The 24558-nt window shown below is 33.3% G+C and overlaps 1 protein-coding gene across 3 annotated transcripts; it reads left to right on the forward strand.

The window, feature by feature from the left end:
- Window positions 1-14: 14 nt before the first annotated feature.
- On the forward strand, window positions 15-24558 carry LOC125646853 (palmitoyltransferase ZDHHC22-like). Of its 3 annotated transcripts, none has more exons than XM_056141374.1 (2): window positions 15-163; window positions 22868-24558. In XM_056141374.1, exon 2 carries the CDS (start codon window positions 22897-22899, stop codon window positions 23845-23847), a length of 951 nt encoding a protein of 316 aa, XP_055997349.1. In that variant the 5' UTR covers window positions 15-163; window positions 22868-22896; the 3' UTR covers window positions 23848-24558. The 3 variants fall into 3 exon arrangements, with proteins under 3 accessions (XP_055997349.1, XP_055997350.1, XP_055997351.1); XM_056141375.1 differs by lacking the exon at window positions 15-163 and adding an exon at window positions 8782-8803; XM_056141376.1 differs by lacking the exon at window positions 15-163 and adding an exon at window positions 10652-10672.

The raw sequence follows: 24558 nt of genomic DNA on the forward strand, positions 1-24558 counted from the left end.
GGTACAATACCTTTAATGATTGTGTTAATCTGGTGCTCAGAAAGATCGGAACTCCTCTGTATGCATTCCGTTGTTGATGTTGCATGTTGTCAGACGTTATCGGTGAACGTATATTGGGTGTATCACTGTATGCATTTCGAAACACTGTCTAAAAGACATGAAGGTAGAAATACATTTTTCTTCTTGCAATTACGTTATGATTGTGAGTAATCAGGTTGAAATGATAGAATTAGCTGAAAATGAATATCTTTGATTTTTAGCCATAGGATATAGGATATAGATGTCAAGATAGATTGTTGTTGATTTTTTCCAAACTTAATTTTAAAAGTTATGGATTATCAATGCTTTGAAAAGCTATATAACTTTTTCCACAGGGCTTGTATTGATTCATGTTGGCATACAATCATGTTACACAATATGAGATATATAATGACAATAAACTAATTACTAACAGTTCATTTACATATATGTAAATACAAGTATATATTTGATATGTACCTGTGATATTAGACTATGTATGCAATTTAGTATTGCATATTACATAAATGTAGTTATAACACTCTACTTTTGGTGAGCAATTCAAAACAGGTTGCGAACACTTCCCCTATGGTGAGATCTTCTGCAGGGATTTATCTAGCTATTTTATTTTACTACCCTTTTCCTATAAAAGGGGGAAATTGAGAGCCGCAGGCTTGACATGAGTGCCAGAGGGGTTACTGGAATCTGTGCAATACCCCCAAAAAAGTGCTATACCCAGAAAAAAGTACACTATACCCAATACTGCGATAATATACACAGGATATCCTCTTAGATGGGTTGAGAAATGGTTATCTGAAAAAAATGGTACACTGAATTGATACCGTTACCGTTATACAGCCAATTCATAGAAAAATCCAATACATCCGGCGCTATTTGCCGGCGCCATTGCTTGTGACGTATTATAAGGTATACCACGCCCGATCAAATTAAAGACGATGATGTAGTTTAAATGATGGTGGGTTTTTCTAAGTTTATAAATTCAAATATATGTATATTTTTTTTTTATTTTTTAATATAAGTTGATGCCCCATCACCTGTCATTTTGTCACCAAAATGAATTCAATGGATTTTTAATTTTTTTTAAAATTAAATATCATGAATTTAACACCAGTATTTAATTATTTCAAACACTTTTTAATCTCAAAGGCAGGCATGAGTATGTAATTTAAGTGATTAAATAATTTTCTTGCAAGACAAATACACACACATACACACTAATATAAATAAGGAAGTTAACCATAAGGAAAACATGAATTTGAAATTTATTTAAACATTCATAGTTTCCATATGTTCCCAGCCCTAGCCACGTGGAGGCCTCCTTTCTGTAGAGCCATAATTTCTTTTTTTTTTTAAATGAAAAATTTAAAGCCAAAGGACCAAAATCATGAAGAACACAACATACAAAAATTTAAAACACATAAAACATCTGTAAATTTACATTTATAATTTATTTTTTGCTTATGTTAAATTAAAAGTATTGAAACCAAAGGAAACCAAACTATCAAAAATATAAGAGACAAAAATTTAAAACATCTTTAGTTTTACATTTACAAACAAGAATTTCATTGGCATGTCATTTTCTGCTCATGTTAGATAAAAATATCAAAACCAAAGGACCAAAACTATAAATACGAGAGACAAAAATTAAAAATACACGAAACATCTTTAGTTTGTTTTTTAAATGAAGCAATGAAATATTTTAGGACCTTGACCATAAAAAGAACAGATCAATAGATGAAAAGAGATAGGAATATAAACACTTAATACTATAAAAAATATTTCAATATTACATAATTATAATTTTTAAAAAAAATAAAACAATCCGTTTCATATAAAAATCATTAAGATTATATATTTCATTACGATATCCTTGTTTGGGGAAAAGAGGATGCCAACAAAAACCATTACAACAAAACAAAAAAATTAATATTTAGAGAATTTTAAAAGACCATATGAGATTCATAATTGAAAAAAAAAACATTTGTAACATTACATTAGCATAAAAAAAGTTATGCAGCTAAAGGCCAGAACATATGAACATTAAAATTAACAAAATGCAAATGGAATGGGTGAGTAATAAGCCTGAAAGTAACCCTACTCAAAGTTCTAACCTACACAAGATCAAGCTGTATTCAGTGGACACACCCGTCTGGCGGGGTAGGAATAAGCCTGAAAGTAACCCTGCTCTAAGTTCTCAAAATTTACTACATTATAATTTAAAAAAATGAATATGTAGGTTAGAACTTAGAGTAGGGTTACTTTCAGGCTTATTCCTCCCCCGCCAGACGGGTGTGTCCAGTGAATACAGCTTGATATTATGTAGGTTAGAACTTAGAGTAGGGTTACTTTCAGGCTTATTCCTCCCCCGACAGACGGGTGTGTCCAGTGAATACAGCTTACTCTTGTGTAGGTTAGGAAGAAATTCAGTTGTTTCATTAAATGTTTGTAATTCTATGATAATGTTATTGTACAAATATAGTATTTACATTTTTTTATCTAGTGCATTTTTATGGCTTTGGTCCTTTGACTTTAATACTTTCTTTTTTACAAACAGAAAAATTGTATTATGTTAATGAAATACCATAGATTTTTTGTGTAATTTACATTGTTGTCCACTACATTCTTTATGGTTTTGGTTATTACGCTTCACTAATTTTATTTCACACAGTAGAAAAACAAATTATCAACAACTGAAATTGGTTAATGTTAGTATCACAAAATTTATTTATTTTTGATATAATTTTTTTGTATGTTCTACTCTTCATGGTTTTGGTCCTTTGGCTATAAATTTTTCATTTCAAAAACAGAAATTATGGCTCTACAGAAAGGAGGCCTTCACGTGGCTAGAGCTGGAAACATATGGAAACTATGAATGATTCAAAAATTCATATTTTTCTTATGGCTAATGTCCTGATTTGTATAAATATGATGGTGGTTACAAAGTGGTAAATTGTTTGCTTATTAAAAAACCATTTTATTATAGAGCAATGCATTGAAATCACTGACTTATTTATGTATCATTATTTCTTTTTTTTTTCCCCCTCATTAATATACATTTGACTATATTCCATATAGCACAAAGAAATTTATATTTCTCATCAAATCATACATATTTCATGTATACAAATAGCAAAATACCAAATGCCTGAGGTGTCATTGGAGGTTTATATAGGGTTTCAATAAACAGGGTCTTCTGTCAGTAGTTGTGTATACACAAAGGGGTGTTAAACAGGCTACAGTAACAGGATATGGGGTCATGTGTTGGTAGCTGTGTATACACAATAGGGTGTCTTCAAAGAGTCAAGTTGTATCATTTACTTTCAATAATTAATGACCTTTATTGGGATTAAAAATATGATAAATGAAATCAATCACTTCTCAGCATTAAATTTAACTATATAATTCATTGAAAACAACTGTGATATCACAAAGCTGGCTTGTTTCTTGTTGTCTGGTGTCTGAACAACAGCTTTAGTGAGCATTTTTGTGACTTTTAGTCCAGTGAGGTTTTGTCCTGTGACTTTTTATCCTATCTAATCAAAAGTCATCATTGTGACTTTTTATCCTATCTGTCCTATCTAATCAAAAGTCACCATTGTGACCTTTTATCCTATCTGTCCTATCTATCAAAAATCATCATTGTGACTTTTTGTCCTGTGACTTTTTGTCCTACGGATTTTGTGACTTTCTGTCCGTAATCTAAATAACATTATACAGATTTTTAGCGGAATTTTATACTTTGATGCATATATTTTTTCTTTGAGCAGTCACTTACAATTCGCATCTTACAGTTCAACCATCTCATGCTTAAAGAAAAAAAAGTTTTAATGACTGATCCATACACAAATAAAGGGATCAGCATTATGGCCTTCATGAAAGGGCATGAAATTCTCATCGTTGGATAAAGCAGAATTATATATATATATATATATATATATACATGTATATATATATATATAATACATAGTGTTTAGCTAAAACTCAGAATTCTTTTTATGCTGATATATATATATATATATATATATATATATATATATATATTTAATATATATATATATAGATAGATAGATAGATAGATAAATTCTCAGTTAATGTACACAAATCTTTATTCTGAAAAAACAATTAAAGAATTCCAAAACTGTCCTTCTATACTTATTCATATTGCTAAATGTTTGCAGAAAAGACAAGACAAATATAATTATATGCATGTAATTATAATGCGTTTCATTTTTTACACAATGTCAAACATAAGCACCCTCAATACCAAGTAAATTAACACAATGTACGTTTCGCTGAGATCATGTATTCATTTTTGAAAGGTGATATTGCATTAGTGTCTCTATCAATACGTATAATGTCTGATACGAAATTATGCTGCCAGAATATTGAAAACATCAATGGAAACCGTGTTAAGATATTGTTGTCAAACATTATAAACTCAGACATAAAGGAAATCATACACATTCTAGAAACCTTAAGTGTCTGCACTCATGGGGTTCCAAAACAGATAACGCACACATAACGTACATTTCACGTTTGCAAAACTCATTTTCCATACTTAATTTTGGTATATATGTGCGTGTGTGTATGTGTCGACTTTCCGCTCTGTTGAGTGACATTTTCTGCAAATATGAATAGAGATGAAATTGTCTATATGGGGCTATCATAATCATCAAGTATAACTAGTATTGCCTTAACAATAAATATCCGTTGACCAGGGGGTATCATCGTTTTTCAAAGGAAAGGGGGTCGGAATCACAAATTGAAAGTTTATTGGCTTCTCAAAACATCTTGACAAGCAGAAAAAATGGTGGATAATTTTTTATATAAATGCTCTATCGTCTTTATTCACAATTCTCAAGCTATAAATCGTATTTGTAAAGGATTTGATAGGACCACATTGAAACATCATATCTAATAGGAAAACCATCATTTACAACTGATATTTCATACAACATTTCACGTTCCTTCAATCTAGCATTGCTAACAGACGTACGTGTATGTTACAAACAATATATATTAATGTTTGGAATATTTGACACTATCATTCTCTGACAGTGGAAATAATGTATCATGATTGACGGAATGTAAAGTTCGATCTTCAAGATAATTGAGTAGTTTATGATATAAGAAATGTACGTTACAATATATAAGGTGCATCCCCCCATAATGTCGTAATTATATGTAGTCAGAATCATCATCTACAATTTCAGAAATGGGAACAATATCGTCTAAAAATTGGCATATCCATGTTAAATTTGTTTACATCACCAGATTTCAAAATCAGTGATCTCGTCAAACTTGTATCCAATTACTAATTTCTGCATTGTTTCTGATTTCATTAGAATCTTAAACATAAATTACTTCAAAACCACGCGGTCATATACTTTGTGCAAAGTTAGACAAATTTTTAACACAATGTCGTATGATTTGGTAACGTATGCTAGTCAGTAACGCAGGTTTCGAACAATGCATTGTTGCTTAAACAAAGGTTAAGGACATTTCATAATTTTTTATATTCGATTACAAATACGCAAGATGAATGAAACGTACAGTATTTCATGTTTCATGTATTATACTATTTTCACCAGGCATATATTGCATTGAAAAATTCGTTTTTTCAAAACATGAAATACTGTACGTTTCATTCTTATCCATACGCTAAGAGAACACAATATTAAAATTTGGATAAATCAAAGGCTATATTCTCTTTTAAAAAATGAAACCTATGGATCGGCGACATGACTTTATAAGATACACATTTACAGAGCTCCAGTTAATTTTTTATCACAAAGAGTATTTACCCCCTGATTTTCTAATCAATGAGTAGTTTGCTTTTCAGAAGAATTCAAAAGTGTATTTTTTTAATATACTGATTATCGTTGTTCTTTTGCACAGCACAGAAGATGTCACCAGATAAACGATACTTCTTCCGTTAAACTTGAACTTAAAGTTTATACTAAAAGGCCGCTCCAGCTATTTACGGAGAAAATCCTTTGTAGTTCTTTAATTTAAAACTATTCATTGTCATTTGAAATTTGATATTTATCATTGATGCATTAAATTTGAATATGTCAGACATTCAAGTCACATGATTATGATCTAATTTTGTATATCATTCGTCCACGATCGATAATACAAGGGTTTTTTTCCCTGTACTTTCGACCGCACAATAATTCTTTAAGAAAGAAAGTATAACAATTAGGAATATATAATAGTGTTTTGAGTTAACTCTTCCAATTTTTCAAAATTGTGATTGTCATCCAAATGTATTTCATAGCGCTAAATATCATGTATGATCAATCCCTGGGCTAACCTCACTTCATATGAATAGATAATTCATATTTATATCATACTACATGTATCACAAATACGCGGACTAATAAGCATTACTTTGGGAGTGTAAAGCGTATTTACATTCGCTAATGAGTAATTATACGCATGATTTTCAACTTAAATGCGTATTTGGTAAAATTTCATGAGTATTTACGCTGATACGCACCTTATCTGAGCTCTGCGATTTACCAATTTGAAAAACACACAATAGAACGTATCATTTTTCAACTCATTCATACTATCGAACTTCATCAAAAAATCTGTTGTTATGCGTACCTTTTATATATCACTGATAATGAAATATAAAATACCTGCTCTGGCTTGTAACGTACGTTTCATTTCTGTACATAACGGTATTCCTTACTACAGTAGTTGGCCATAAGTAAGTTCACAAAGAGAATTTTCTCTATATATTTAATGCAAATCTATCTTTTTTTCAAAATCTTCTCTTACACCCCCCCCCCCTCCCCCCAAATTACACATACTTATATAAATAGTATATACTCTCAAATTAAGATTCGTGTTAAAATCGTCATATCTTTACAATATATTATCATATATTTATTCTTAAATTATTATATGCTACTGTGAATACTTCTGAGATCAGTGCTTTTTATTTCATCAAAATTGATGAAGAAATGCGGTCAGAAAAATTGTTTAAAAGTATATGGTTTTGTATTAAATATATAGTGAACATTTTCTTTGGGAACTTACTTATGACCTAGTACTGTATACTATGTTTACATATCAATGGATAAATATATGTTAATTTCCAGTTATGGCAACCATTTCTTTTAAAAATTCTCATTGAATTTCTAAATGGAATAGGTATGTACTAACAAAACAATTAAAAAAGAGAAAACAAATACTACCTTAAAGGAGCCTGCATGTGCATATTTTTTTTATACTTGCATACTTTACATTACTAAACTATAATTATACTGATTTGATTGCAGTTTTATATGTATTCAAGCAACAATATCATTTTCAGCTGTTTCTGAAACAGTTGGGTTAACTTATCTAATATATCAGGTTGTTAATTTAAATCCTGTCTACAATTAGTATTTCATGTATAAATGTAATTATAGATGTGTGCAGTGCAGAAGTGTTAACTTTGCCAGTATCAGTACCTCCGAATGATTGTTATTTATTTTCATTGTTATAATTAATTGCTTGTTTAACCTGTGGTGCATCCCCCCCCACCCCCCACCCCCCCCCCCCCCCCCACCCCAGTAAATAAGCAATATACATAGCTTATAGTGTAAACAATTTGTAAGGAAGAAATTTTGTCTTGCAAAAAAATTATTTAATCACTTAAATTACATACTCATGCCTCCTTTTGAGATTAAAAAGTGTTAAGTGTTTGAAATAATTAAATACTGGTGTTAAATTCATGATATTTAATTAAAAAAAAAATTAAAAATCCATTGAATTCATTTTGGTGACAAAATGACAGGTGATGGGGCATCATCTTACATTAAAAAATAAAAATTTATACATATACTTGAATTTATAAACTTAGAAAAACCCACCAACATTTAAACTACATCATCGTCTTTAATTTGATCGGGCGTGGTATACCTTATAATACGTCACAAGCAATGGCGCCGGCAAATGGCGCCGGATGTATTGGATTTTTCTATGTATTGGCTGTATAACGGTAACGGTACCAATTCAGTGTACCATTTTTTCCAGATAACCATTTCTCAACCCATCTAAGAGGATATCCTGTGTATATTATCGCAGTATTGGGTATAGTGTACTTTTTTCTGGGTATAGCACTTTTTTGGGGGTATTGCACAGATTCCAGGCACCGGTGCCAGAGGCATGAATATGATATGCAAGGGGTGTCTGGGGGGCATACCCCACCCCAAAAAATTTTGAGATAATTGGAGCAAATCCTGCATTCTGAGGCCTTCTGGGTGTTTTTTTTTCCATAGTTTATTGAGGCAAAAAAAAACCATGATTATTCAGGAGAAAATATGAAATAATAACAAAAGTAAGCAAAAACCATGTGAGATCAGTACTGTTGTTTAATTTTCTTTTCCAAGTTTACAAGTCAATTTTTCTGTTTTTCTTGTTTTTGAACAATTCAACAAGTTGGTGTAAATCTTCATTTGATAAATTCGTTTCTCCTTCCTCACCCTCACTACAAACTTTACAATACATTTCCCTCTCCCACTGACTTCACTGACTTCCTGTTTGCCATGGGTTCTACACTTTCACATTCACATATACTTTTGTTTTGAACTTTGACTCTTAAAAAGCTTCTCAACTGTTGGCATCCCAACAGCATCTTTCCTTGTAATTCTTTTCAGATATATGAATTCGCAATATGCAACATTCTTACCAATCAACACATCACTTTGAAGCTTTAACTTGCCACTAAGTTGACGGTATATCGAAAAGAGTTTTAATGACAAAGAAGGTAAATTAGGATATGTAACAAAACCACAATCGGATAAAAATGGAAAAAAACCATGACGTATCAGAAATAAATATTTTTAAATGTTGTTGTTAATATGGGAATTTTTCCATCTCCAGAAGGGGAAATTTCAGTTTCTTTTAAGAGGGGAAAGGTACCGTTTACCAGTAGTAAAAACTGCATTGATAAATCCCTGTTCTGAATCTCGCTATTTTAAAATGCGATTATCCCTCTTTAGTGAGAAATAAACATTACCATCAGAGATGGGGCGATTACATTGTAAATGTAATTGATTAAGATTACGATTACTTTGAAAATTTATGATTACGATTACACATATTTTGAAAGTAATTGATTACAATTACGATTACTGTGAAAAGTAATCATGATTACATGCTTTTGAACAAGAAAAACAACAAATATTTACTGGTTTTATTAATAAGATACATTGTATATATGAGTATCAGAAGTCCATGTCATAAATATTTATAGTGAAAGGTAGATCTACTCAGATGAACTGCTTAATCTTCAAAGGATTTTTCCATAGTGATCTATGTTTGAAGTATTAGTATAAACAAATCCACAGAAAAGATGAAAGATGCTAATTAACAATAGAGCACAGTATAGTGAACTACTAATTAGGAGTGAGCTCATACTCATTAAGTAACAATAGATCAATGAGATCAATGAGATGTACAGTAAATGATACAGGGTATACTAGTTCAAATTATTAAGTTTAATTTAAACAGATTTAGACCTTAGTTGCTATTGAATACATGCAAATACTGTAAGTATAATATCATATAGATATGGATAAATCTTATGATGGCACACATAACATACATAAGCTCTAACTGTTATCTATTAAATAATTATTTTAATATAAATATAAAGTAATCATTGTAGTCATTATTGTAATCATAAATTACGATTACTTTGCCAAAGTAATTGATTACGATTACGATTACTTTGCTTTAAAAACAAATGTAATCAATTACGATTACTTAAAAAAATGTAATCGATTGTAATCAATTACGATTACTGATTACGATTACCCCATCTCTGATTACCATAAACAGGTGTTTTCGGTGTCTTTATTGAAAATGAATTTTGTGCAATGCTGAGGAAGTGCGACACACACTCAGCATGACACGAATTGTCTCTATAAAATTTACAACACAGTCAAGAAATTTTCTATCAATGTTGCTGCGTAAGAGGGAAGGAGGCTGAAACCCAATGCACATCCTTAGTGTTTTTGTTTTGATTAATATATTTGCCAAAGTATCAGACATTTTAGTACTTTTTCTTCTTTTCACTGGTGTTTTTCGCCGTTGTTTGGGATGTATTTACTCTCGCTATTGAGGGATAATTGCGTTTTTGTGAGAATACCTGCTGTAGGGGAAGTGTTCCCAACCTGTTGAAGTCGTTTTGATAAAGATACTGACATATTTCGGCAATTTATACATCGTTTGAATTACACCCCCTGCAAGTAGTATGATAATAATAAGTCTTACGGCGTGACCATGTTTGAGGGCAAAGCAAAAGGTATTGGCATCTAATAAACATTTGATGTACCTATTCATTGAACACTTGAAACATAACACAATTGATGTAATCAGTGCATTCACAGTGACATCATATTCAGCGTCAGTGTTTAGCAAATTCACAAACATAGGAGACTTGTACAATCGCATTAATCGAGGAGTGATTATAAATGATTAAGGAAATAAGATTTACAATGTCATACTGTAATGGATTTTATGTACCTTGTCAGAACGACGTGAACTTAGGTACACAAGATTCAATATGGAGAAATACATGTGCTCGTATTCGAATCTATGCCATTTGGACCAAAATTTTAAAGTTCCATAGGTATGGTTTAATTTTTCATTAGTTTTCTATATTTTCCTTTTAAACATGTATATATACATGTTACCTATAGGGAGAGCTCCGCTACACCCTCTACTACTGGCAGGATGTGTAATTTAAACGATGTATAAATTGCCAAAACATGTCGGCATCTTTATCAAAACGACATAAAATGGGATTCTCAAGAGGATAAAATTATTAATGTTAGGTGCCTGTGGTCAAGTCATAAATTATTAATGTTAGGTGCCTGTGGTTAAACTTAACTGCATTGACAAATTGATAATACAATGTTTATATAACATTAAAAAAAAATATCTTGTATCACTATGTGACAGAATACACTTATTGTATCACTGTGTGACAACATACACTTATTGTATCACTGTGTGACAACATACACTTATTGTATCACTGTGTGACAACATACACTTATTGTATCACTATGTGACAACATACACTTATTGTATCACTGTGACAACATACACTTATTGCATCACTGTGTGATAACATACACTTATTGTATCTGTGTGACAACATACACTTATTGTATCACTATGTGACAAAATACACTTATTGTATCTGTGTGACAACATACACTTATTGCATCACTGTGTGACAACATACACTTATTGTATCACTATGTGACAAAATACACTTATTGTATCTGTGTGACAACATACACTTATTGCATCACTGTGTGACAACACACACTTATTGTGTCACTATGTGACAAAATACACTTATTGTATCACTGTGTGACAACATACACTTATTGTATCACTGTGTGACAACATACACTTATTGCATCACTGTGTGACAACATACACTTATTGTATCACTGTGTGACAACATACACTTATTGTACCACTATGTGACAACTCACACTTATTGTATCTGTGTGACAACATACACTTATTGCATCACTATGTGACAACATACACTTATTGTATCACTGTGTGACAACATACATTTATTGTATCACTATGTGACAACATACACTTATTGTATCACTGTGTGACAACATACACTTATTGTATCACTGTGTGACAACATACACTTATTGTATCACTGTGTGACAACATACACTTATTGTATCACTGTGTGACAACATACACTTATTGCATCACTATGTGACAACATACACTTATTGTATCACTGTGTGACAACATGCACTTATTGCATCACTATGTGACAACATACACTTATTGTATCTGTGTGACAACATACACTTATTGTATCACTGTGTGACAACATACATTTATTGCATCACTGTGTGACAACATACACTTATTGTATCTGTGTGACAACATACACTTATTGTATCACTGTGTGACAACTCACACTTATTGTATCTGTGTGACAACATACACTTATTGCATCACTGTGTGACAACATACACTTATTGTATCACTGTGTGACAACATACACTTATTGCATCACTATGTGACAACATACACTTATTGTATCACTGTGTGACATCATACACTTATTGTATCACTGTGTGACAACATACACTTATTGTATCTGTGTGTGACATCATACACTTATTGTATCACTGTGTGACAACATACACTTATTGTATCACTATGTGACAACATACACTTATTGTATCACTGTGTGACAACATACACTTATTGTATCACTGTGTGACATCATACACTTATTGTATCACTATGTGACAACATACACTTATTGTATCACTGTGTGACAACATACACTTATTGTATCACTGTGTGACAACATACACTTATTGTATCACTATGTGACAACATACACTTATTGTATCACTGTGTGACAACATACACTTATTGTATCACTGTGTGACAACATACACTTATTGTATCACTGTGTGACAACATACACTTATTGTATCTGTGTGACAACATACACTTATTGTATCTGTGTGACAACATACACTTATTGTATCACTGTGTGACAACTCACACTTATTGTATCTGTGTGACAACATACACTTATTGCATCACTGTGTGACAACATACACTTATTGCATCACTGTGTGACAACATACACTTATTGCATCACTGTGTGACAACATACACTTATTGCATCACTATGTGACAACATACACTTATTGTATCACTGTGTGACAACATACACTTATTGTATCACTGTGTGACAACATACACTTATTGTATCACTGTGTGACAACATACACTTATTGCATCACTGTGTGACAACATACACTTATTGCATCACTATGTGACAACATACACTTATTGCATCACTATGTGACAACATACACTTATTGCATCACTGTGTGACAACTCACACTTATTGTATCTGTGTGACAACATACACTTATTGTATCTGTGTGACAACATACACTTATTGTGTCTGTGTGACAACATACACTTATTGTATCTGTGTGACAACATACACTTATTGTATCACTGTGTGACAACATACACTTATTGTATCTGTGTGACAACATACACTTATTGCATCACTGTGTGACAACATACATTTATTGCATCACTGTGTGACAACATACACTTATTGTATCACTGTGTGACAACATACACTTATTGTATCACTGTGTGACAACATACACTTATTGTATCACTGTGTGACAACACACATTATTGTATCACTGTGTGACAACATACACTTATTGTATCACTGTGTGACAACATACAGTTATTGTATCACTGTGTGACAACATACACTTATTGCATCACTGTGTGACAACATACACTTATTGTACCACTGTGTGACAACATACACTTATTGTATCACTGTGTGACAACATACACTTATTGTATCTGTGTGACAACATACACTTATTGTATCACTGTGTGACAACATACACTTATTGCATCACTGTGTGACAACATACACTTATTGCATCACTGTGTGACAACATACACTTATTGCATCACTATGTGACAACATACACTTATTGCATCACTGTGTGACAACATACACTTATTGTATCACTGTGTGACAACATACACTTATTGTATCTGTGTGACAACATACACTTATTGTATCACTGTGTGACAACATACACTTATTGCATCACTGTGTGACAACATACACTTATTGTACCACTATGTGACAACATACACTTATTGTATCTGTTTTACAACATACACTTATTGTATTACTATGGCTTCTTGAGAAACAGAAGTGATAGAACATTGGGAAATTTTTATAATCAATAATTGGAAATATTCGAAATGCATATGACATCAGTTAAATAATCAGAAAATTCTGAAATCTTTTTTTAGCTCACCTGAACCGAAGGTTCAAGTGAGCTATTCTGATCACATTTTGTCTGGCATCCGTCTGTCTGTCCGTCTGTCTGTAAACTTTTCACATTTTCGACTTCTTCTCCAGAACCACTGAGCCAATTTCAACCTAACTTGGCCAAAAGCATCCTTGGGTGAAGGGCTTTCAAGTTTGTTCAAATGAAGGGCCATGTCCCTTTCAAAGGGGAGATAATCACAAAAATGCAAAAATAGGGTGGGGTCATTTAAAAATCTTCTTCTCAAGAACCACTGGGCCAGAAGAGCTGAAATTTACCTGAAAGCTTCCTGACATATTGCAGATTCAAGTTTGTTCAAATCATGGCCCCCGGTGGTAGGATGGGGCCACAAGGGGGGATCAAAGTTTTACATACAAATATATAGGGAAAAACTTTAAAAATCTTCTTCTCAAGAACCACTAAGCCAGAAAAGCTGAGATTTACATGAAAGCTTCCTGACATAATGCAGATTCAAGTTTGTGCAAATCATGGGCCCCTGGGGTTGGATGGGGCCACAATAGGGGATCAAAGTTTTACATACAAATATATAGGAAAAATCTTTAAAAATCTTCTTCTCAAGAACCACTGAGCCAGAAAAGCTGATTTTTACATGAAAACTTTCTGACATAGTGCAGATTCAAGTTTGTTCAAATCCTGGCCCCCGGGGATAGGATGGGGCCCCAAGGGGGGATCAAAGTTTTACACACAAATACATAGGGAAAATCTTTAAAAATCTTCTTCTCAAGAATAGCAAAGCTGTGATTAATCATATTTATATGGAAGCATCTTCAGGTAGTGTAAATTCAAGTTTGTTCAAGTTATGCCCCCAGGGGGTAGGGAGGGGCCACAATAGGGGTTCAAAGTTTGACATTGAAATATTTAAAAAAATATATGTTCAAAAATCTTCATCTCAAGAAGAGCATAGTAATGATTAGTCATTTTAATGTAAAAGCATTATCAGGTAGTGCAGATTAAAATTTGTGGAATTCATGGTCCCCTGGCGAAAGTTGGGGCCACATAGAAGATCAATTTTTTTTTTTTTTTTTTTTTACATGGGAATATATAAGGAGGAGTGTTTAAGAAATTTTACATGGGAATATATAGGAAAAAATGTAGATAAATTTTCAATTTCTTCTGCTCTTGTTAATTTTGCATCCAAATAAATCTAGTGATATAATTTCATTTTTGTCTTCATTTATAAATTAAGAAGAAGAAAACTCGCCGTCTATTCCTTTTGAACAACTTGGTGAATATCATTAATCTTGGCACCAAAAATCTTTGACTGAAGGGCATTCAATTGTTATAATTACACACTTAATGCACATATTTACAACGTGTATGACCCCCTATTGATTTTCTGGTCACACCTACCATGTTGGGTTTAAAACATAAACACTCTTTTCTCAGGTGAGCGATGTGGCCCATGGGCCTCTTGTTTTATTTTCCACTAGATGGAGTTATTTAGTATACATTATTTATTATTATACATTTATATAGCGCTTTATCTAATTAAAGGGGCATGGACACAATTTAGGCTGAAAATTTTTAAATTTTATTTTTCCATTTTTAGCTCTTCTGAGCCGAAGGCTCAAAGAGCTAATCATATGGCCATAATTGTCTGGCGTGCGGTGTGCGTCAAGTTTTTGTAAAAAGGGCTATATCTCAAGAACCCCTTGGCCAATTTTTGTCAAATTTGTCACAGGGTATCCTTGGCCCAAGGGCTTTCATTTGTACTAAAACTAGGGTTGTGACCCTTTAACAAGGGGAGATAATTAGGAAAATGCAAACAAAAGTAGTGGTTGCTAAAAAATCTTCTTCTCAAGAACCACTGGGCAAATTATCACCAAACTTATGCATAAGGATGAGGATAGGTTGTAGATAAAAAAAAAATGTTCAAGGCATCATCCTGGGGCAAAGGGTGTGGTCTCAAGGTCACTTCAAAGTTTACCTTAAATTTTGTTTTGTTAAAACTTTGATATTTTGCTTAGTATAAGGACTAGGATCATAAAATTTTGTCAGTTAATGCATCTTAGGACCTAATATCATGTTGTCTCAAAAGTCGGTCATGGTGACCTACTTTTTGAATTTCGCAGGTAATTATTATTAAATGGATTTTGATGCATATCTTGGATACTATTGAGCCTATGATCATCAAAAGTTGTCAGTTGATGGATCATGGGACCTTGAAGTACGTCATGTGAAAAGTATGTCACCATGACCTACTTTCTGAATTTTTTGGCTAATCATTTATGAATACATTTTAGGTTGTTGTTTCAGATACCGAGAGGTTTAGAATCATCAAACCTTGTAAGTTGATGCATCTAGAGGCCTCAACACATATTTATTTTTAAAAAGTGGGTCACAGTGACCTACTTTTCAAATTTTGCAGACATTCAAATTTCACATTTTCAATTTTAGATGCATATTTTGGACAATATGAAAGCTAGGATCATCAAACTTTGTCAGTTGATGCATCTTGAATCTTCATAGTTTGTTGACCAAAAAGTAGGTCACCTTGACCTACTTTTGGAATTTGATGGCTATATTTTAATATTTCAGATACTATTTGACTTCCAATTATCAGACTTTGTCAGTTGATGCATGTTGAGTCTTCAGAGTGTGTTGACTAAAAAGTAGGTCACCATGACCTTTTTTTGGATTTTGACAGCTATATTTGAATATTCAAGATACTATTTTGACTTCCAATCATCAAACTTTGTCAGTTGATGGGTCTAATGAGTCGTCAGAGTGTGTCAACCAAAAAGTAGGTCACTGTGACCTACTTTTGGAATTTGACGTTTATATCTGAATATTTCAGATACTATTTGACTTCAATTATCAAACTTTTGTCAGTTGATGCATCTTAAGTCTTTGGAGTGTGTCGACCAAAAAGTAGGTCACTGTGGCCTTCTTTTGGAATTTGTCCGATATATTTGAATACTATTTGACTTGTCAGTTGATGCATTTTGAGTCTTCAGTGAGTCGACCAAACGTAGGTCACCGTGACCTACTTTTGGACAGTTACATGTAAATTTTCAGGTACTATTTGACTTAACATCATCAAACTTTGTTAATTGATGAATCTTGGTTAGTGAGAATTTTTGCCTGTTCTACAATGTATCAGAAGAGCGATTCTAGGCCCATGGGCCTCTTGTTAATGTTTAGAATGCTAAACTAAGGTATTTCTAATAGTCAGCAAAAATTTGAACGTCAGTTGTCGAGGTACATGGGAGATACAGAACTCAAAATTCTTTGTTATGTAAACAAGGCTTGTGCCATGTTTTTGTTTACATAGGTTAAGTATACTAGTAAAACTTTCTTTTAAAGCAGATTTTTTCAATTTACAAGTTAATTCTGAACACATTCAGTTATTAGTGTCTTGTGTGTAGCACATCTCATTTTGTTTTAAATCTGCTATTTTCTATCAAGTAATCTATATGTAAAACAAAAACAAGGAACGATCCTTGTTTACATAACAAAGAATTGAGTGCTGCATCTCACTTGTAACTAAAAAACTGGCATTCAAATTTTGGTTGACCATTAGAAATACGTAACTTAGTTAAGCACAGAAAACAATAAAAATGGAAAAATAAGATTTTCATCTCAACCATGTCCATGCCCCTTTAATACCACCAAGATATTTCATGTTGCGATATGACCATTGCATGCTACACTGACTGTAAGTTTTCTTTGAGATCCATACTAAATACTTCCTGTTTTTCAAGATCAGTATGTGTTATCCACAAGCCATAAAACACACATTTAATGTGTTATGGCATTAAATGTATTCATAACTATTCTCCCCATAACTCCATGCCATGACTCTGTCTATCCTCTCTGAACTACATGTAATATATCTCCATTGCGAGTAACTAAGGATAAATAAATTGTATTCCTTCAATCTGTATTTATAGTATTTGGTGTTAAATAATTTTCACAATAATTTTATTTTATGTAAATAAAAATAAAAATGAGTTTTTGTATTGCTTGTGTTGAACATATCAATTATATGAATTTTGTTAAAATATTTATTAATAACTTAAATATGGAATATATTTAAACCATTTTTTGTCTCCGATTCCATCACGGTTTAGATATTTAATATGTGCAATGAGATCTTATTTTCTGCATTGATGTGGTACAACTTTTCAGTGAGCAATAAACACTTGTAACTATGTATCGGATGTAGTGATCTGACAGAGTTTAGGTTCTTAGTTTCATGTTAGAATGGGTAAGGCACTCGGGGAGCAAACATCGGGGAAAAAATAGTCGTCATATCTGTCTAAAGATTTGTAGTTCGCAAAAACCAAAAAAAAGTACCGGTAGTTGTGCCCAAACTTCAAAATTGTGCAGTGAGGGTGGAGTGGGGGCGTTCCTTCAGTAGAATCAGTTCATTCGTAGGGGAAAGTAGTCCCGGAGAATTGACACTGCACAGAGGTTGATGCACTCCGATTACTATAAAATCTGAACCTTTAATTTCCAGATTTCACTTGATTTTTTTTAACTTTGAGTTATTACCTGTATGTATAATTTCCCATGTTAATTAAACTTTAATCTTAATACTCGTCTCTGGTTCGCAATGACCTTTGGCTCACAGGTATCAGAATTTTGATTTAGAAAATGAAAAGCAAATTTTATCTATATATATATATATATATATATATATATATAAAGCACTAAATAATCACAACTAGGTACTGAAAATGTTCGCCCCAGCCCGGGGTCGAACCAGCGATGTACGACACCCACCGCCTAGCAAGATTGTCAAACCAGTGCATAAGTCCACTCGGCCACAACGACTTCCCTGTTACAATTGTTTGTTTGTGCTTTATATATATATATATATATATATATATATATATATATATATATATATTATATATATGTATCTTCTATTTATATCTATAATATAATTCATTCATTGATTAATTTAGAACTCAAATTCTTGTGCTTGGCTCACACTTCGAATAAAGTTCATTCATTGATAAATCGTATAAAGATGCTTGCATCACAACTGACATTTAAATCTATATATATATATATATACTGTATATATATTATATATATCTTCTATTTATATCTATAATATAATTCATTCATTGATTAATTTAGAACTCAAATTCTTGTGCTTGGCTCACACTTCGAATAAAGTTCATTCATTGATAAATCGTATAAAGATGCTTGCATCACAACTGACATTTAAATATATATATATATATATATATATATATATATATACTGTATATATATTATATATATCTTCTATTTATATCTATAATATAATTCATTCATTGATTAATTTAGAACTCAAATTCTTGTGCTTGGCTCACACTTCGAATAAAGTTCATTCATTGATAAATCGTATAAAGATGCTTGCATCACAACTGACATTTAAATCTATATACATGTAGCTATTTAAAGCTGCCGTGGTTCCTCTCTAATTAATCTGACATTACATGACATTTCTGGGAGATAATTTTCTGTGTCGGTGTGTGATCATTAAAAGGTTGATCTTTTCTGTATGAATCGAGATGTAACATTATCCTAGTTTACTGTAACTGGAAAAATAAACATTTCATTTTTATTTCCCTGTAGTAGTTGGGTTATATTATTATCAGTTTAAAGAAAAGACCTTTTTGAATTGCAGCCCCTCCGCAGAAAGTTAAAAATGTAGTACGTGCACATTATTGGAGTTATTCAACACGAGAACTTCCTCTGTTCACACATGTCAGCATTAGAACTACTCTGTATAAACAGTATGTCTCTGTTACACATGACTTCGTTCCAGAATGTGCGTTGCCTTGGGGAGAGTCTTAAGAGCAACTATTCACTTTAAATTTGCTCCAAAATTTGGAATGCAGAACTTTAAGAGATACATTTTTAAAAAGTACGTGTCATTTCTATGTTTTGAATATTTCTTAAAATACATGTAATTTAATTTAAAACCTAGTCATCCTTTGATATGCCCCTATTAACTTTAATTTTAACAAAAGTCAAAATCTAAAAATACAAAGGAAACATGATGATGTGTATTAAAAGTCTTGGTTAAATCACTGTACGCGGTAACAGCTGATGTGTGTCAATAGTCTTGGTTAAATCTCCATGGTAACAGCTGATGTGTGTCAATATTCTTGGTTAAATCACTGTACGCGGTAACAGCTGATGTGTGTCAATATTCTTGGTTAAATCACTGTACGCGGTAACAGCTGATGTGTGTCAATAGTCTTGGTTAAATCTCCATGGTAACAGCTGATGTGTGTCAATAGTCTCGGTTAAATCACTACACGGTAACAGCTGATGTGTGTCAATATTCTTGGTTAAATCACTGTACGCGGTAACAGCTGATGTGTGTCAATAGTCTTGGTTAAATCTCCATGGTAACAGCTGATGTGTGTCAATAGTCTTGGTTAAATCTCCATGGTAACAGCTGATGTGTGTCAATGCAGTCTTGGTTAAATCACTGTACGCGGTAACAGCTGATGTGTGTCAATATTCTTGGTTAAATCACTGTACGCGGTAACAGCTGATGTGTGTCAATAGTCTTGGTTAAATCTCCATGGTAACAGCTGATGTGTGTCAATGGTCTTGGTTAAATCTCCATGGTAACAACTGATGTGTGTCAATAGTCTCGGTTAAATCACTGTACGCGGTAACAGCTGATGTGTGTCAATATTCTTGGTTAAATCACTGTACGCGGTAACAGCTGATGTGTGTCAATAGTCTTGGTTAAATCTCCATGGTAACAGCTGATGTGTGTCAATGCAGTCTTGGTTAAATCACTGTACGCGGTAACAGCTGATGTGTGTCAATAGTCTTGGTTAAATCACTGTACACGGTAACAGCTGATGTGTGTCAATAGTCTCGATTAAATCACTGTACGCGGTAACAACTGATGTGTGTCAATAGTCTTGGTTAAATCTCCATGGTAACAACTGATGTGTGTCAATAGTCTCGGTTAAATCTCCATGGTAACAGCTGATGTGTGTCAATATTCTTGGTTAAATCACTCTACGCGGTGACAACTGATGTGTGTCAATAGTCTTGGTTAAATCACTGTACGCGGTGACAGCTGATGTGTGTAAAAGTTTGTTCTGAGATTTTACATATTACATAATATGACTCGCACTGTGATAAATCTGTGCAAAATGAAGAGAAATATTGAATACATCGTAATTATACATGTATATGTCAAGTTCAGGCATTGCATTATGTCTTAACAAAGATAAATCTGTTTAAAATTGGCAATATACAGAGTCAAGTTTTAAAGTATTAAATGGTGCCATTTAAAACACCCATACATGTCTAAAGAAAAAGAGGATCATTTAGGAATTTATCAATTATTTTGCTGCTATCTTTTTAGCTCACCTGAGTCGAAGCCTCAAGTGAGCTTTTCTGATTGTCCATTGTCTGCACAGTCGTCGGCGTCAGCATCGTTGTAAACTTTTCACATTTTCATCTTCTCCAGAACCACAGGGTCAATTTCAATTAAATTTTGCACATAGCATCCTTGGGTGAAGAGCTTTGAAGTTTGTTCAAATGAAGGGCCATGCCCCCTTCAGAGGGGAGATAATCACAAAAATGCAACATTAGGGTAGGGTCATTTAAAAATCTTCTTCTCAAGAACCACTGGGCCATAAAAGTTTACATTTACATGAAAGCTTCCAGACATAGTGCAGATTCAAGTTTGTTCAAATCGTGGCCTCCGGGGGTAGAATGGAGCCACAATAGGGGATCAAAGTTTTAGTACATAGAAATATATATATGTAAAACTCCAAAGTGCGATGGGACTCCAAAGTGCGATGGTCACGCCAAACCCCAATGGTGTGGCCATTGCACTTTGGCGTCCGTAACGTTAACAAACCATCGCACTTTGGCACAGACCATTGCACTTTGGAGCGACCATTGCACTTTAGAGTCTTACATATATGTAAAGGGAAAATCTTTCAAAATCTTCTTCTCAAGAACCATTGGGCCAAACAAGTTGACATTTATATAAAAGCTTTCTGACATAGTGTAGATTCAAGTTTGTAAAAATCATGGCTTCCAGGGGCAATCTAATTAAAATTAGATCATCCATCCGCTCCCCAGTTTTCGATATGTCGTGTGGACGCGACGTATCGAAAACTGGGGAGCGGATGGAAGATCTAATTTTAATTAGATTGTTCCAGGGGTAGGTTGGTGCCACAATAAGGACCAAGGTTTTACATGCAAATATATATGGAAAGTCTTCAGATATGCATGGGCCAAGGTGACTCAGGTGAGCAATGCATGTGGCCCATGGGCCTCTTGTTTATGCTTTTGGTATTAATGTATTCTGGGTGTAAATGCTGCTGAGGAATATATACACCCAGCATGGACATGGTGATCTGAATATTTCTTTCTGCACTGACTATCAATGAAACACAGGCACTCGATGTTTTAAATATTTACATACATGTATCTATAATAAAAGAAATTGTCTTCATATAAACAAGCTATTGCCTGTTCTATATATATCTATGACATACATGCATGATTCTAATCTTGAGAGTTTGCTATAGTAAACAGCAAATTCATATTTTTAAAACTTTTTTTCCTGGCATACTAAAAACTACATTTTCTTTTGGGGTTATCATTACAAATTAATTATATGTATCAGGGGTGGATCCATAAAATTTTGGGGAGGGAAGGCTGCAGTCCAAGTTAGTACCTTTTCCATCCCTGAAAAGGGTGGGGGTAGGGAATTTCAAAATGACAAAAAAATTGCTATTTTTGTCGGACATATTCAACCTCATGGGTGGGGGGTAGGGGGGGATTCGGTTGGGTTGCAACCCCATACCTCCCCTTCTAGATCCACCACTGTTGATGTTCTAAGGATAATACTAATACCAGGTACATGTAGTTGCTAATCTTGAATTTCTAACTACATGTATTTATTTCTCTTTTGACAGGTATTTTGATGTAAACTGTACAGACGATCATGTTGAATATTTTGGTGAAGTTCTTCGAGTTTTCACAGAGTCTGATGCTCACGATGGACACATATCAAGACAGACCGGCAAACCACCGACCTTTACTCACCAAAAACATCCTGGTTCTTCTGAATTACGGTGGAATGCTGTATGTCATGATGTTTTTTTTCTTTCTTCACTGGGTGGCCTCTGCAGTGTGCTTACCAGCAGTTTTCCACGAGGAACTCCAGGATCCACAGTTTTCCCTGTTTTACCATCGCCTATTTTTCTGGTACCTTACAATGAATGGAGTAGGACAGTGGATACTGTCAATTTTCACTAGTATTAAGTCTGTGTTCAGCACTGCCTCAGACTTGCCCATGTTTAATGATTCGACACACGAGGACTGGGCTAAGTGCACTAAATGTGACCAGAATGTGCCTCCCCGAGCTCGACATTGCAACATCTGTGAACGATGTATCCTCAAGCGAGACCACCATTGCTTCTTCACTGGCTGTTGTATTGGTTTCCATAATCAAAGACACTTTATTTTGTGGTCTTTCTATGGAATCATAGGAACAGCTGTTGCCTTGTATTACCTAGAAAAATATCTAAGCATCCATTATGTGTCATTTTTAGGTACAGAATTCTTCAAATATTTTCTGCCATATGCACTAGTAATAACTCTCATTGGCAAATCATCTTTCTACACATTTTTTACCATATTCTGGTTTTATCTTGTATTGTCAACAGGACTTTTTTGTCTGTATATTTTCTGTTGGCAGCTCAATTTGATCGTGAATGGTCAAACAAGCTATGAGTGTGTCAAAGGAAAGAAAATATACCAAACCAATTTCTGGGATCAGATGAGATCTGTGTTTGGCCCGTACTGGGGGGTGCAGTTTTTGGTTCCTTACCCCTGGATAAAACAAGAAGGTGATGGGCTATCCTGGAAATGCCACAACGCAAAATATCTGTAGTGATTGGAATACTTGTTTGATGTGCTATAACAATATATGTGGAAAGTTTTTACCTTGAGCAAGATGATCATGTAGAAATATTCACTCTATGACATAATATTGAGTACATGTTGTATATATGCCCATGGACAATGAAGTCTTCATTTGCCATAAATTTGAAGGAAAGTATATATTCTTGCTGTAATGACAGAGGGCATGGGGGAGGGGGGTCTACAAACTGCCATACTGTGATCACTTGAAATTCATTTTGGTATAAAATACCTATAACTTGATTTTGCTTGTGAATCAGACTGACTATTAAGAGCCAGCTCCTGCTGTTTCACTGTGATGGTACTAACACAGTGCAATTGTAGAGGCTGTCTTAGTCAGACTGGCTTGTGAATATCAACAGTTTGTGTTTGCACCTAGAAAACATTATGTATTTTTCTGCCACATTTCTCTAAAATTGATGCAATGTCATTGAAAAAACTACTCTTTGTGTTTGTGTGTGCTATGTTTACATGGGCTGTTGAAAAGCATACTTTAATGATTGATACACCATTTGAAAACTTCATTGTTCATTTCAAGTATTGCTCTGGTGTCTGTTAGTTAACACACACATGATTTATTTAATGAAATCCAATGTAAATTCTATTATCCATTGCTTTTTTCTTCTTCATGTTATTAAAGTAATTTTGTATGGTTTTCTTTGTATAAACTGTATATCTCGTA

The sequence above is a fragment of the Ostrea edulis genome, chromosome 6 (genome assembly GCF_947568905.1).
Source record: "Ostrea edulis chromosome 6, xbOstEdul1.1, whole genome shotgun sequence".
NCBI classification, from domain to species: Eukaryota; Metazoa; Mollusca; class Bivalvia; order Ostreida; family Ostreidae; genus Ostrea; species Ostrea edulis.